Genomic DNA, 15485 nt, shown 5'->3' on the forward strand with positions numbered 1-15485 from the left:
ACTTACTTTTGACGTTATGGAGTATTTTTACTTTTAAATTTTTAAATATTAACATCAAATTTCAGTTTGTAACATCTAAGACAAATAATTAACTTGCAATGAAAAGGGGTAACTTCTTACTGATAATTGATAAAAGGCTTTGCCATTTTCTGTAGAGTGAGCTAGTAATACTAAAAAGTAGAGTGAATATAGAATGCACATATTGATCAGCTTTTTTTTCTTCTTTTAAAATTCTTCTCTTGGCTATCCATTTTCCCAGTAAGTGAGAAAAAATGCATTATTTCTTTAGTGAGGAAAAGTTAATATTTTTCTATGTTCAAGTAAATATTCTGTTATTAATTAAATAGCTTAAAAATCTTAGTGGGATAAAAAAAAAGGTGATTAATTAAATACAAGTATATATATATATATATATATATATATATATATATAATTAGAATTCAATCTTTTTAGTAATTTACTAAGCTTAAGTAAACATTCCTTGTTTTAGCATTGAAGGAATTGGCTCATTCTGAAAAAATTGTTTTAACAAACATTTAAAATCTTAAGTTTTGCAATTCCAACATTTGTTTTTTATTTATTTTCCACCTTATAAATTAGAAGTAACATGGACAGACATAACTAAAATATTGAAGTGCATTATTTATATTATATTGTCACCATTTCTTGATTAACAATATAATGCTACACTATTTGCAATTAAGTTTTTGCCGTTTTTTCCATTATTGCCGGTTTTTTCCATTTTTGCCATGGTTTTTTCCACTGTCCTGGCAAAAATACCTTTTTGCCGGCAAAAACCCCAACCCTGCCCCCCCCCCAAATGGGTGACACCCAGGGCGAACCGCGCCCTTGCCCCCCTAGCGACACCACTGTATATAGCAATGATTTTTTTTAAATTAGAGGTCAGATCCTTTTGCCGACTATTTTAGCTAAATTGCCAATTGCACAAAACAGAGAGAGTGTTTGTTATTAAAAAAAAGACATAATATATTTCAATGAATACATTCAAAAATTTTCATAGTGGAACCACAAAGGGATCATCAGTTACAGGCAAATAATGTATGGCACTTAATCGCAATTTTTGCTAAAACTTTTTAGAAGCTGCTGATCTTTTCAAGGTGCCACTCTGGAAATTTTTGGATGTAATCATGAAAAATCACATTTTTTTCCACAAATTTTTAAAAGGAAACTACCTCGAAAAAAACATGCAATATACCACAAGCCTGGTTATGATGACATCCAGACACAGCAGTTTCGTCCTCATTATGGACTTATCAGTCTTGAATAGTCAATAATTGAGCTGGAACCAGATGTTATCTCTTTGAAGCTGAGAGTGCCAACAAACTGCTAGCTAAAATAGATTTAGTCCACCAGCGAGAGTCTGCAGCAATGCTGTGGTTCAACTTGTCAATTGAAGGTAAAGTTTGGTTACTAAGCAGTAAGCTAGACTCGCTTAGGATAGGGCTAAGGCAGAACTTTTATGTATTGAGCTCACTTTACTTTAACACTTATAATTTAACATCAATATCAGAAGACTGCACAAACAAATGAGTCATTCCACGTCAACTGACCTAATTTTTCAAATCGTCCCCATTCAACCAGTTCCAAATTGGATGAAATTTTATAGAGGTGAACTTTGCAAATAAGACACAATGCTTTATTATTGTTGTCGATCATAAAATAATCACGTGCCCACTGTTTATTAAACTTACGGCACTCAATATCAACTTTCCGTTTTATGAAAGAAGTCATTATAATACTAAACAACACTATAAAAATATAAGACGCTGTCCACAATCACTATTCACTACGTGAGGCGTGTGAAACATCAACCTACATATCTTCACCAGGGTTGACAGATAAAAATTTAGAAAAAAGAGCCAAACCGTATTGTGATATTAGCAAAAAAACAAAGCCAACCTGAGTGAAAACCATCCTCTCTTCTAGATAGATTTTTAAGGGGTTGAGAATCCATTTTCTCATATTTCTAAGCTAAATAAAATGCCACTCGTGCATGAAGGAATAAAATTATGAAAAGGAAAAACGGAGAGATAAATATACAATGGTTGATGTTCCGGTTAAAATGTTATTTGTGGGAGACTTTTGATTTCTGTTATCAAGATTTTTTGCAAAATTCAAAATCTAGCACCAAAGTTTGGCAATAAACATTTAAATCTGGTGTTAGCCTTCTCACAGGCTGAACTGATCACTAATTAAACGGAGATGAAGATAGGAGTGAGCGCATGTTTTCCCTGGGGCCAGAAAATGCCCAATGTCAGGGGACTAACAATAGAATGTGGTGCAAAGAAAAAAGAAAAAAATTCTTGGAAAGAGCAAAAAAAGAGAGATGGGTGCTACACTCGTAGTTAATGGTAAAACATGATTAAAAAACGATTTAAATTAATGGCAAAAAGATTTTAAGTAATTATTTGTAATTAAAAATAATCTCTCAATTATATTTCCAACCAGACTGACTGTCTCTGTTCTGAAAAAAAAAAGTTTGTAAGCTTCTCGCGGGCCGGACAAAATCTGTTCGTGGGCCAGATCCGGCTTGCGGGCTGTAGGTCGGAGAGCCCTGATCTAACACAACTTGTTGTGCTTTCTTTCTTTGGAAAGCATAGTAAAAATTTAGCAAACTGTTGTAAATGGTGCTTCCTTGAAATTAACTTGGATGCAATTGGATTGAAATTTTCAAATGAGCAGAGAAAGGATACAAGTGCTAGTCCTCAATGGAAGATACAATATGAGGGTTGAGAAAGGCCATCAACATAAATTTATTGATGTTGAAATGATAGAATCGTATAGTGGATAAAAATAATTGAGTTACAGAAATAGATGCAACCAGACTTTGAAATGCATAAAAAATCGTGCTAGTGAGTGAAAACATAAACAAAATGTGCAAATTTAAAGCCTAGTGTGAAAAAATTGGCAGCTTTGCTACTTTTCAAGCACTAGAAGATTGTTATAAAAAATATAAACTTTAGCTTTAGCACAGAAATGCCAAAGTAACTTTTCTGGCAGCACAGGAGTGTGATTCCTAATACTTTTAAATCTCTTATAATAAGAATTTAGAAGATTTTTTTTCAAAATTCAATAAATAATTTTAAAAATTTCGGTGTATGATGAACGCAATTTTCAGATGAGTGGGAAAAAATCAAAATTCATTAAACAAATAGAAAATAAACAAGTGTGTTCACCTTTTGAATAATCCAGTTATTAAACTATGTTGCAAAAGATAAAACAAGGTTGATGATGTTACTAAAACATTCTTTGATAAAACATAATGAATTTACAGTGTCTTAGAAAGTGGTATTCCCATAGGGTATAACTCCATATACGCCGCATGCTCTCAAACATTTTTTAGACATATAGGGTATACCCTCAAGTTTCAAAAATTTCATATATTATGACATATTATGTATATGATCGCATACACATACTGTGCAGAGTGGATTACTGGGAGTATACCCTCAGAAAAGTTGATGGGAACATAGGGGGCTTAGCTAAAAAGGTGTTACAAAAGTATTTATCACAAGACTTATATTCTTCTTGCTCAAAACAATTTCAATGATTTCAAGAGTTTTCTTCAATAATGAGGAACAAATATGAGTTTTGATTTTCTTTACAAATTTTATTCTGATTTATGTAATACTCTAAAAATCTGCTTATCTAAGCCAAATGAACAATAACCTTCACTTAATATATTTTAATATTTTGTGTCGAATTCCCTATTCATAAGGTTTTAAATTACATATTAAAAGTAAATGATGGACAGTTATTTTCAACAACTACACACCTCTAAAGCAAAGGTAACACTATCGACAAAAAGAGATTACATTAAAGACTTAGAGCAGTAGTTAACATCATTTTTCCGACTTCAGTTTCTGAGAGCGATACTTTTAGCTTGAATGAAGGTAATTTAAAAATGTCAAAAAACTAATACCTAAGTTTTGCATAAAATTAAATACTCACTTCATTTTTCTCATCTGCACAGGTCATATATTCAAAATTATCCATTACAGTTTTGCCAAACACACATAATATGGATTCTTTACTGTTATTAACAGCAGGTTTTTGCCAAACCATGTTTCGATTATGATAAAGAACAAATCGAACACCTATACATAGAAAAAGGAACATGTGAGAGACAAGAACAAAATAGGAAAGAAAATGTGAAATTAAATTACTCATTTAGGATGCAAAAACAAGTTTGGCTTTCACAATTTGTCAGCAAGTTTCTTCTTGTTGAAAAATTTCATTCTTAAAATTTACTCTGGTAACTATTTAAGCACTAAACTAAACCTCAAGTTGTTTTAATCTCAAAACTTTACACTTGTGCCATTGAAATAGTTTTCAAGCTCGCTTTAAAAGCAGAAATTTTCTAAGCATTCGACAAGAAAACAAAACAAAACCATGTTATGTGACCATACAAATCACAAAATATTCACAGCAATTAGGTTTGATATATAGCAACAGCATGTTACTCTATTCAATCGAAAGAATTGAAATAGGTGTAAATGAGATTTAAAGTATTTTTATGACTATTCAATCACAATATAGTCAGTGAAAAAAAAAATGTTAAAAATCAAAACCAAGCATGAACATTTACATATTGTGTATATCATTTCAATAACAGGAGGGAGAAAAAAACCTCCCATAACATTTATTTTTGAGCTAATTATGACAGGTGGAGAGGTTGGAAAATTAAAAATCCACTTTTGGGGCTGATTTGAAGCATTGAAGGAGAGAAAAATACTAAGGGCAACCATACATCAAGGGCAAAAATAGAGTAGCATTTTACGGGGGGGAGATGTAAAATATAGTCTTGAGTATGAAACATTTCTCGGACTGTTTGGTTGCCAGGAATAAGGCAACTGTTTGCAACTCCAATAAAATATAGGAGGTGCTGCAGCCACTGTCTAATGGCGGATGAAAAAGGTAAAACAAACAGATGCCGTAACTTATAACTTACTTTGAAGCTTAATGAATGACTAATTTTTCATCATGCTTGTGGGAATCTTTCTTTTCTATTCCTCTGAAATTACATTACACCACAAACTGTCTGAAGCCTGTAATTTTCCCCAAAGAAAACACATGGAACGGAATGTTTTATCTTTTTCTTTAGTATTGTTAATCACCGCAAGGTAGCGTATTAGAGCTCTGGAGTTGCGAATAGGGCATAAACTTTATTCAGTTATTTCAGAATCAGAAGCAATGAAACAAAATATTATTTCAAATATTCACTAAAACAAATAATTAATAAATTAAGATGATAACAGGAAACAGCATATTTTATTCAAAATTTGATCACAATGCGTAATAATACATTTGCATCATATTTTACATTCGTCCATCCCGTATGCATGTATGGATAATATTGTTAACCGTCCTGCCTCTTGTGCCCCCAGCGCTGCAGGGTTGCTATGTATGCCACTGGTGACACGAGACAAACGAAGGAAGGTTAAGTTTTTCACTTTGACACAAAAGGGGGTGGGGGTTAAACATGTTGATAAAAGGTGTGGCACCACTAATCTCTGCATACGGGTAATTCTCCAGAAAAGACAACTTTTGAATGCAAATATTTTTCAATTTCAAAACCTTTTGTTTTCTTTTTTTTTTCCATTCTTACATGAAAGTATTACCTACTAGAAGTAACCATAAACAATGGCCCAGTTAAGTTCCAATTATTTTACTCATAAATAAAAATAATAAAATAATCCCTTGTTCAAAGAAATAATAAAAAAAGAAAACAACTTTAAATGTTTAAAAATCGAGGCCCTAATATTGAGCTCTCCTAATTAAAGTAAGGCTTAATTACTAATTATCCTTTTAGTTTAAATGTGTTAAAAATAGTATTTAGTAAATTTGAGAATATACTGGCAATTAATAACTTTGGTAGACTGCCTAAGATGGATATATTTCCCCTCCATCAGTTATTTTCATCTCAGAAATACTCACATTGATAAGGTCTGTCATGGAGGTGAGGAATTTTCCATTAATATAGGCCTAGTGGATACATTTTTCAGGGAAATATTTTTTCTTTGTTGCTACAATCTGCACACGTTAAGCATATGAAAACATGTTCACTTCTTTTTTTACATTAATTTACGTCCCTGAAATTCAAGTTTACGAAGGTGAGAAATCACAAGTTTTTAAAGCAAAATCGATCTTCTTGTTTTTCGACAAAAATCTCACAACTTTAATTCCCACTTCCTGCCTGAAAATAAACAAGGAGGCTCGCTTGAATGATGGAAAACAAAATTCGATGTCATCATCCCCACGAGTTAATGAGGAATGTCATTTTGTGTTTAGGTAACGGAGATGAGAATTTATTGTGTGACATGACTCCTTGTCTTACTAAAACGAACTAAAATATAATATTAAAAAATTAAATATACTTAAACATTTAGTATTTGAGACTCTTGTGAGAGGAATAATAAATAAATAGGTATATACTTTTAATTGAACAAGTTATTAAGCTACATAAACAGTCACACAAGGTGTGTGACATGCCAAGGAAGTGAGAATTCACATGTTATGAACCAAAAACATACTAAAATAAAAATTACTATTAAAACATTGTTGGCAGGTTTAAATAGATATATTTTTAATAAAATTAAAAAGCATTGTTAAACGAACTGTTCCTTAAAGTTTTTTCTGTAAAAGGAGTGTGACAGAATTTTGAAGAATGACCCATATATGAGAGAATAAGTTACATTGAAGGAAAGTAAAATTTAAAAAATGAAAAGTGCTTTTGAAATCTTTATATTAGATAACACACAGCTAGACTTCACAAAGACGCCAAGAGAGAAAACAATCATACCATATTGTACACATCCAAAAGCAATAAGTAAGTCTTCAACTTTCTTTAATTCATCTTTTTTATTTTTCAGTGAACGATAAAGCTGCTTTCTAACTGGGACTCTTTTAAATAAGTTCTGAACTGTTACTGTAGTTCCTGCAAAAATGAACGAAGAAACAGAAATTAATATTTCAAACAAAAAAACTTTTGCATGATGTGACTTATTATTAAAGTTTAAAATAGCTCTCGATCTCTCTATTTTAACTTTTCTTCTACTGTAAAAGCATGAATTTTGGCAAGCTGCAATTTTCGCAAAATGAAGATATTGGTGATTTTGCAAGATGAAAGTTTCGTGAATTTTATACGAACAGAACCAAAAGTTTAAAAATACACGATTTTGTTTCTGTGATTACAGCAGATTGGCGAAAATTAAAGCCATCATCACAAATTTTAACTCAAAAGTTAAGATCAAGATCAATTTTTGAAAGAATTTAGGTTCCTTTTTGGCTAGGGATAAACTGAAAACCTGTTGGGAGCCCTGAAATGGACTTAAAAAAAAAAAAAAAATATGGGAAATCAGGATAAAAGGTTAAAAACAAAAACAATATATTTCTTTTCAGGAATATCACAACTACAAAGTCTGCAAGAGGAAGATATTAGAGTTCAGACCTAGATAAAATTGAAAACCGTCTGCAAACTCAATTATTTTCTTTAAAAATTTTTTTGCAAAATTCTCTGTACTTCTCTTGAGTCTTAATTCACTACCAATAGCAAAAATATAAAATTATATACCATAGAGTACTACATGCAACCAGAAGGTTTTTTTTAAATATATTTACTTCTTTTCGGTATTATTAATTGGAGATTGCTCAAAATTGGCAATTAACATTTGTTTCCAAAAAAGTAATAATATAGAAATTTGTAAGAAAATATTTTTCTCTGCAAACTTTCAAAATTTTCTATGAATGGAGTTTGCATGTTTGTTTATGTTATCTCAGTCTTTCAGAGTTATTACCCCATGAACATACCAAATATTCAAGTATTTAAGTTTAAAACAGCAAAGAAAAAGAAAAAAGAAAAAGAAATGCCAGACAAGATTTTGTACAAGCTTGTTAAAGATACAAGCATTGAAATTCCAAAGAACTGAGCTGAAGTAGCTTATTCGAGAGAAAGTGAGCTCATGGCTGAAGGGCCATAGGTTCGATTCCTGGTGTTAAAGAACCTCTGTGTACAATAATAATGATTTTTACATGTTAAACCCAACATAAGCTTAAAGTTTTTCAAAGCTCCTATTACAAATCAGCATCAGGAAATGGGTAGCTTAGGGGATAGAGTATCTGATTCAGAAGATCACGGGTTCAGAGCCTGCCATTGGCAAATATTTGAGTACATCCTCCTTTAATCCAATGGTCTAAAAGTACCGTGTTCAATGGCTAGTTACCATTCCTGGAAATTTCTTTCCCTTCAGAACTATACTTAAGATGTAGATGTGGTACAGCTATTTATCAAGATAAAACAAAAATTTTACAGAAAATGAAAGGGAAAAGGTAATTATCAATTTAAAAAGCTTTTTCATCATTTTTAATCAAAACTATGACTAGCTATTATTCTTTAAGCTGCATAAGCATTTTTTTTTTTTTTTTTTGGAGTCTAAATTGAAAATAATTGCCTAAGCTCACTTAATTCTAATCCCCAGAATTAAACTTTTGTACTTTATACCCTTTACAAAGTTTTATAATGTAAAAATGTTTTTCTTTTTCACAAAATTTTGTATCTTAAAATTAATATAATTCAAAACAGAGTAAAACCTGTCAGTTTCTTACAAGATTACATTGAACCCTAATAAGCAACTGCATAATATTAACCAATCAGCTTAAAAAGTAAGATTTTATTTATTTACCACTTCTATATGGCATTAGCTTTAAAAAATTATAATACTGTTGGTATTTTTTATTATAATTTATGACCAACAAATAGTACCTATATAGTCCTGTAAATCCAATAATGAAATTATATGTTACAGTTACCTTGAACAAATTTTGTTTCAGAAAGTTATTTCAAGAGTGCTGAGTAATTTTGAGAAGTCTGCAAGTTCATGAAGAATGGAGCAATAAATTGAATTAATGTCCTAAAGCAGCGGTTCTCAAACTTTTTAGGACACGGAACCCTTGGTGATTTACATTTACTTCAAGGAACCCCATTATTGTTCGTGACTGGGTGACAAAATATTTATGATCTGTAAGTCATATGTTAAAACACGATTGTGGGAAATCTTAGACAGTGTTAGTTGAATGCAAAATTTTTCAAAATTGAAATCTTAAATACGCAATAATAAGAAATCGTAGATGACATTAGAAAGGTTGGGGTTCGGGAACTTTCCCCCAAAAGTTTTTAGATATTACGGTATTAAAAACAAAAACTTGGACAATTTTTAATAATTGTTCGGGACGCTCCACGAATTTTTTAAAAATTGATGTCTTAGGTATGCAATAGTAAGTCATCTTTTTAAATTTCTATTCTGAGTGAAAAGAACTTAATTCCCCCTAATTTAAATTAATTGAATTGAATCTTGGATGACTTTAAAATGATTGGGGTGCAGGATTCTCCCAGGAAATTTTTTGAGATTGAATTGCGAAATTCACGAAGTTCAAATTTAACTACTTGGAAACGAAATTTTTGACGTTTATCGGCTGCAGCCTTCAAAACCTTAAAAAATGAAATTTTAGTATATCTTTAATGATGTGGTTCTTGACCAGAAATATTTCTATTTTCTTTCTTGCATCCTTATAATTTTGGGGGTGGGCTGAAGTTAATCGGGCTCTTTCGGTACTCCGAAATTGAAGGCCAAAATACAAAATTTTAGACGACTCTTAATGAAGTGAGGCGTTCAGGGATATCCTGTAAAAATTTTCAGAATAGAAGTTCTTTAAACGATAACTTTGGCCATCTTTAATGATAATGGGGAAGGAGAGTGCGTTACATTTCTCATATCCGAACGGTCGCTGTCCCTGATTTTAATCGACACAATCATCTTTTTATCCTGTTTTCATTTAAAGATTGGGAAAACTGTATTTTTATATTTTATAGCAGCTTCGAGTTAGCGCTCCCGGGGTTTTACAACCGGGTACAGATGTCCCCCTGCTCTTCTAAGCCAGGTTTCTGATCATGTTTTGAATTTAAAATAAAGTTTTCTTGAGTAATAATGATAGTTTGTGCTGTTAAAAAAGTAGCAGCTACAGAAAGGTAAAAAGTATCTAGAAGTGGGAAAAGTGTCGAACGAAATGACAACGAGTAAAGACAAGCTGACATTATGATAAAGCTCAACTTAAATGTGATTAGGTGTGATTAAATGAAAATGAGATGCATATAAGTCTTTTTTTGTTTTTAAAGCATGTGTAATGTTTAAATATTGATTTAAAAGAAAATATTTTTCATGAAAAAAAAAAATGCCATTCAAAAATAATAGCTGCTTAAGACCTTGGGAATTTTCTGGACCTCAGTGGCCCAGTACGCCACTGCTAATGACGGCTAATAGTTACAATGTGGCACAACATTTTGAATTTTTGATCTTGTTTCTTTTATTTTTTCCACAAATTACTGTGGATTTTTTTGGAACAACTGTGACGGAACCCTTCTCATCCTTCGGCGGAACCCAAGGGTTCTGCGGAACACACTTTGGGAATTATTGTCCTAACATACAGTGGCTCCCAAAAGTCTTCGTACACCTACGACTTTCAATGAAATAGTCCCCAATCAATTGGTTAGAATTAATATTTCGGAATAGGTATTTAACTATAAGAACTATGATCAATTTTTAACAAAACTACATGAAAAGTTTTAAAAAAATATTAAAACTTAATTTTTTAAAAATCAAAAACCAAAAAGTGCCGGAAATTTTATCTCACTAAAGTCTTCGTACACTTTATAAAATGTCTATATATTATTAAATAATCTAACTTTTGATTAAGTTATTAATTAGTAGAATATCATACAGTATTCATAACACCTTTTAAACGTCGGGGAATAGATTTCATTCTTTTTCTTTCTTTTTTTTGCGTAATTTCTGAGTAAGTGTTCTACGACACTTCGAGTCTTACTGTTTCTAGCTCTATTTTCGTTTTAAAGCCCTATTTTCGTAATCTAGCCTCCAGATATCTCTAAATACGTTACATTAAGTTAAAATCTGGAGATTTAGGGGTTATTTTCTAAACTTTAGGACAATTTTCGTGGCACTAGACGCAAATGTTGAAAACCGTGTGCTTCTTATCGTTATCTTGATAAAAAAGCAAAGTTGTTTCAATAAACAAATTTTTGGCTAAGAGTTCAAAATTGGTTTTTAAAATATTTAAAGGAACAGCATGATTCATTATTTCATCAAAAAATTACAAACTACCAAGTCCTGATGCTGATATGCACCCTCACACTAGAACACCTCCACCGTCCTGATTAACTGATCCAAATAAGTTCTTTAAGTGCCTAATTTTTTCTTATACTTACAGTTATATAACAATTTAACCAAAAATGTTGATTTAATTTTTATCTGTAAGTAAGACGTGATTCTAAATCGTTTTTAGCTTATTTATCATTGATTTTGCGACGAAAAGCGTAAGCTGTTTTTCGCACGACCAAGAAAATTTCTGCGTGAAGAGGTCCCATTTAATCCAGCTAATCAGAGAATTTGGCGAACACTTTTAGGTGAAAATTAATTGTAATATGTTTCATTTAACTCTGCAGAAACGTTTACAGCACTCAAATGTGTATTTTTCATAAATTTTTTAACTTTAAATCTCCGATCACTCTTTGTCAACTTTGCCGGTTGACCTTTTCTTACCTTGTTTTCGGTCCGATTCCTTTCTTTAAAGCATTTTATCAAGCACTTTACTATACAAACAAATAAATTAACTAATTTGGAGACATTTCAAACCAATTTACCACTACTGTGGGGAAAAAATTAAAATTTTGAACGGTGTTTGCGGTTTTTTACGAATACCAGCCATTTTACACTAATAAGCACAATATTAAGGAATAAATAAACACAAAATTAAAGCCAAATGACTTAAAAGGGTCAACACAATGCAAAAATATTAATAAAACGGCATATGATAATTTTAATCATGAATTTATTCGAAAATATTTGAGTGTACGATGGCTTTTGTGGCGTTTTATTTCTCTGTACCTTCGTTTTCTGACCCATTTCAAAAAGAAGATCCGTCAATATTTTGAAAAAACCAATAGGTTGTATTTAGAATGATAAAGGAATGGTGTGAAAAAATATTGGACTTCATATTCGAATTCAGTTTCGAGTTATTTTGGTTTTACTAAAAAATTTCAAAGTGTACGAACACTTTTGGGAGCCACTGTAAGTACTTTTAGTCCAAAATCATTCGTAGTTTCTTCATTTGTTGTCATAAAAGAAAAATATGATAGCATTTTTTCAGACCAAGAACCTGGGGCAAGTTGTTCCACTTTTAGGCTACAAAAACTTTTAAAAGAATTGGAAATGAAACATTCTAATAATAACAACAAGGAAGTTGATTAAGGCAGGCTTAAGTTTCTGCTGATTCTTGCAAACATTTAGATAGTTTTGGCAGAATATAGATGATGCTATAAATGATACTATCAGGGGTCTGTCCAAGATTTTTCACAGGGTCCGTTTTTTGTGAAAAATCAAAAAATTTTGCAAAAAAAAAAAAAATTTTTTTGTTAAAATGAAATTTTAGAATTTAGAGATGGCACAAAGTACATCAATTAAACTTAAAGTTGAGTGTTTTCTTCTTCTATGACGAAAAAATCATTCTGGATTTTTTTCCTGATATTTGGCGGGGGGGGGGGGGGAGGCATCGCTCTTTAAAGTATCAATATTTATTTACCATTCTGCATTATTTTAAATTATACTAGATATATTTCTGTACAGTATTTAAAATAATTGTAACAAAAATATAAATAAATAAAACAAAATTCAGAATAGGGTTCAGCATTCAACTTTTTGACCCAAGACACTCTTAAAAAGCACGAAATTTCGTTTCTAACTTATAAATTCCGTGATTTTAACAAAAATAAAAAGATATTTCAATTGTTTACTTCTTAACAAAGCGTAATAATCATCAAAAATTTGAAAAATCGGATTCCCATAGCGGATGCAAAGAGATCGCAATTCTCAAAGTGAAGGCATCAAAAGTATAAAAACGGCTTGTAAAAGAAATATTTTTGATAAAGTTATTTTAAAATTGCATTTTAGAGTCCTATGATAACATATCATTAATATCTGTGAACACAGTTGACCCCCCCCCCCCCCAAAAAAAAAATAATAATAAAATAAACCTTCTATTCAGCATTTTAATTTTTGACTCATAACAGAAAATGGAATTTAAAAACTTGAAATGAGAGTTCTAACAGAAATAAAGAGACTTTTCATTTATTTAAATCCTAATAAAGCGAAGTTAGCTTGAAAAAAGAACAAAATAGGATTCTCATATCGGATGTTAAAAGATTGCATTTTTCAAAATGTAGACATCTAAAGAAAAAAAAAAACGGAACTTAAAAGAGTTTACTTAAAGTTAATCATCCTTGTTAGCATCGAAAAATCAAAACTCATATATCTTTCTCCCAAAATAACAATTAAACATCGCACTGCACCGTAAAAACGCAAATATTGACAAGCCGACAAAATGATGAGAATATTTTCTAATCTCATTATAAAGGTTCAACGCCATACGCTAAGTGGTGATAGTTTTAAAGTTGGTAACCCTATCTGAAGCGATCATATTTTTTCCTCACCCTTACTATACCTTTGCAGTTCTAAGTTCATTTCGCAGATATATATTATTATTGTTTATTAAATCATGAGCGGAGAAAAGTGCTTAACCAATGCCTTTTCAGAAATGTTTACAACAACACCGCTGCTAATTAGCTGTGATAAAACAAATAACCATTATATTTATTTGGCAGTAGCAATTATTTAACGCTTGCAGGAGCATCGCAAGAGTGCCGATTTTTTCTTTCTTTTTTTTTTTTTTTTTCAAAATTAGCCGATTTTGTATAAGCTGATCCCTCTAATTTGACTTAAAAAAAGGTTCCAAAAATTATCGGTTTATACACAGAAATATGCGTTATTTTGCTTTCAGATTTGCTCTTTCAATAAACAATTTGTAACAGATCCGATCTTGTTTATCAGAATTTTGTGAAGGGTCCGTTTTGTTTGATCGGGATTTTGTGAAAGGTCCGTTTTGTTTGATCGGGATTTTGTGAAAGGTCCGCTTTGGTTGATCGGATTTTTGTGAAGGGTCCGTTAACGGACCCAAATATCCTCTGGCCAGACCCCTGTCTATGGAATGATGGTGCTGAAGTAGAAGTTGTGTAAATTAATATTTGTTTAGATTTAATACGGTATGTTGTTCTTTGAATAATGTTTTTTATTCTAAATACAAAATAAAATAACTTAGTTGAAATAATGCATAACATTTATCATTAAAATAGTTACAGAAGTTGTTTTCTTAATGCAGACTAAGTACCCTGAGCATGGGGTACGTTTTGTCCACATTAGAAGTTCCGAAAAAAAAAATTACCCTAAAAAAGTTCATGCATTGAACATTTGAAAAAAAAAAAAAAAACCTGGGATGATGAGAAATATTTAATGAAACTAATCATAGAAAATCAAACTGCTCATTTATTTTTTAATGAAATAAAAAAGGAAAAGTAGAAAAGTGGACCAACATGTCCTGACTCCTCTATATCATTATAAGTGACAAAGATTACAAACTCAGAAAGCTCCAGATTATCCATGAATAGGGCGGCACAATAACCATGGAGAAACAAATTTAGGAGTGCAGATGTAACAAGAAGTTCCGTCCAGAACTAAACAAGCCAACTTTCCCGTATACCAATCGACTTTCTGGTATCTGATCAAAATTCTCAAAATTAGCTGAAATAGCAAATTATTTATACCATATTTTTTTAAATATTTTAAGCCAATTTCTAGAAATAAAATATGCCTTACTCATCTAAAGAATTAGATGCGTAAAATATAAATAAATGAACGAATAAAGTAGCAGCACCTTTCAAACAAAGCAGCTAATACATTTTATTCCATTAAAACAAATCTTTAGCTGCTTTCAAAGAGAAAAGAAAAGGAATTAAAATTAATAAGCTCATTAAAATAAATACATTATATCAAAAAATTGTTTTTCCCCTGTTGCCAAAAACTAATTTAAAAAATAAATTAATGTCATTTCAAAAATAAATAAAAACACTAAAATGTCAACTTAAAAAAATAAGTTTCATTGTCGAAAAAAAAATCGTCTGTGCATATCTTTAAGTAGAAACATAAAGAACTCTGAATTTCTCTGGCAAAAACTGAATACATAAATTAAAACTTTAGAGTGAAAATAAAAACAAATCATATTAACAATAATTATTTCAAAAAAAAAAAAAAAAACCATGCCTACAGAGTCGGAATCAATCTCATTTTGGGACAAAATAGTTAGATTCGGGAGCCAAAGGTAAATAATTCAAAGACTCAGAGTTGGTATCATTCACTTCCCTTAAAGTCCGCAACTCAGCCAATGTTTTCGGAATCGGATTTACTTTACAATAAAGGAGTCGGAGTCGGTCATATTTCCTCTTATACATTTTTGCCAAAGCTGCGAAGTCACAGTCGAAGTCGGGGAGTCGGAGTTCAACTAAT

General features: G+C 31.1%; 1 protein-coding gene across 1 annotated transcript in view; it reads right to left on the reverse strand.

Moving 5' to 3' along the window:
• The window catches only part of LOC129216666 (PMS1 protein homolog 1-like), a 97721-nt gene that overhangs the window by 63611 nt on the left and 18625 nt on the right, over positions 1-15485 (reverse strand). Inside the window, exons 3-4 of the mRNA XM_054850916.1 lie at positions 6824-6958; positions 3973-4118 (exon numbers count right to left, since the gene is read on the reverse strand). Of these exons, the coding sequence (XP_054706891.1) occupies positions 3973-4118; positions 6824-6958 (281 nt within the window). The remainder of the gene's footprint in view (positions 1-3972; positions 4119-6823; positions 6959-15485) is intronic.

Source organism: Uloborus diversus, chromosome 1 (genome assembly GCF_026930045.1).
Source record: "Uloborus diversus isolate 005 chromosome 1, Udiv.v.3.1, whole genome shotgun sequence".
Lineage (NCBI taxonomy): Eukaryota > Metazoa > Arthropoda > Arachnida > Araneae > Uloboridae > Uloborus > Uloborus diversus.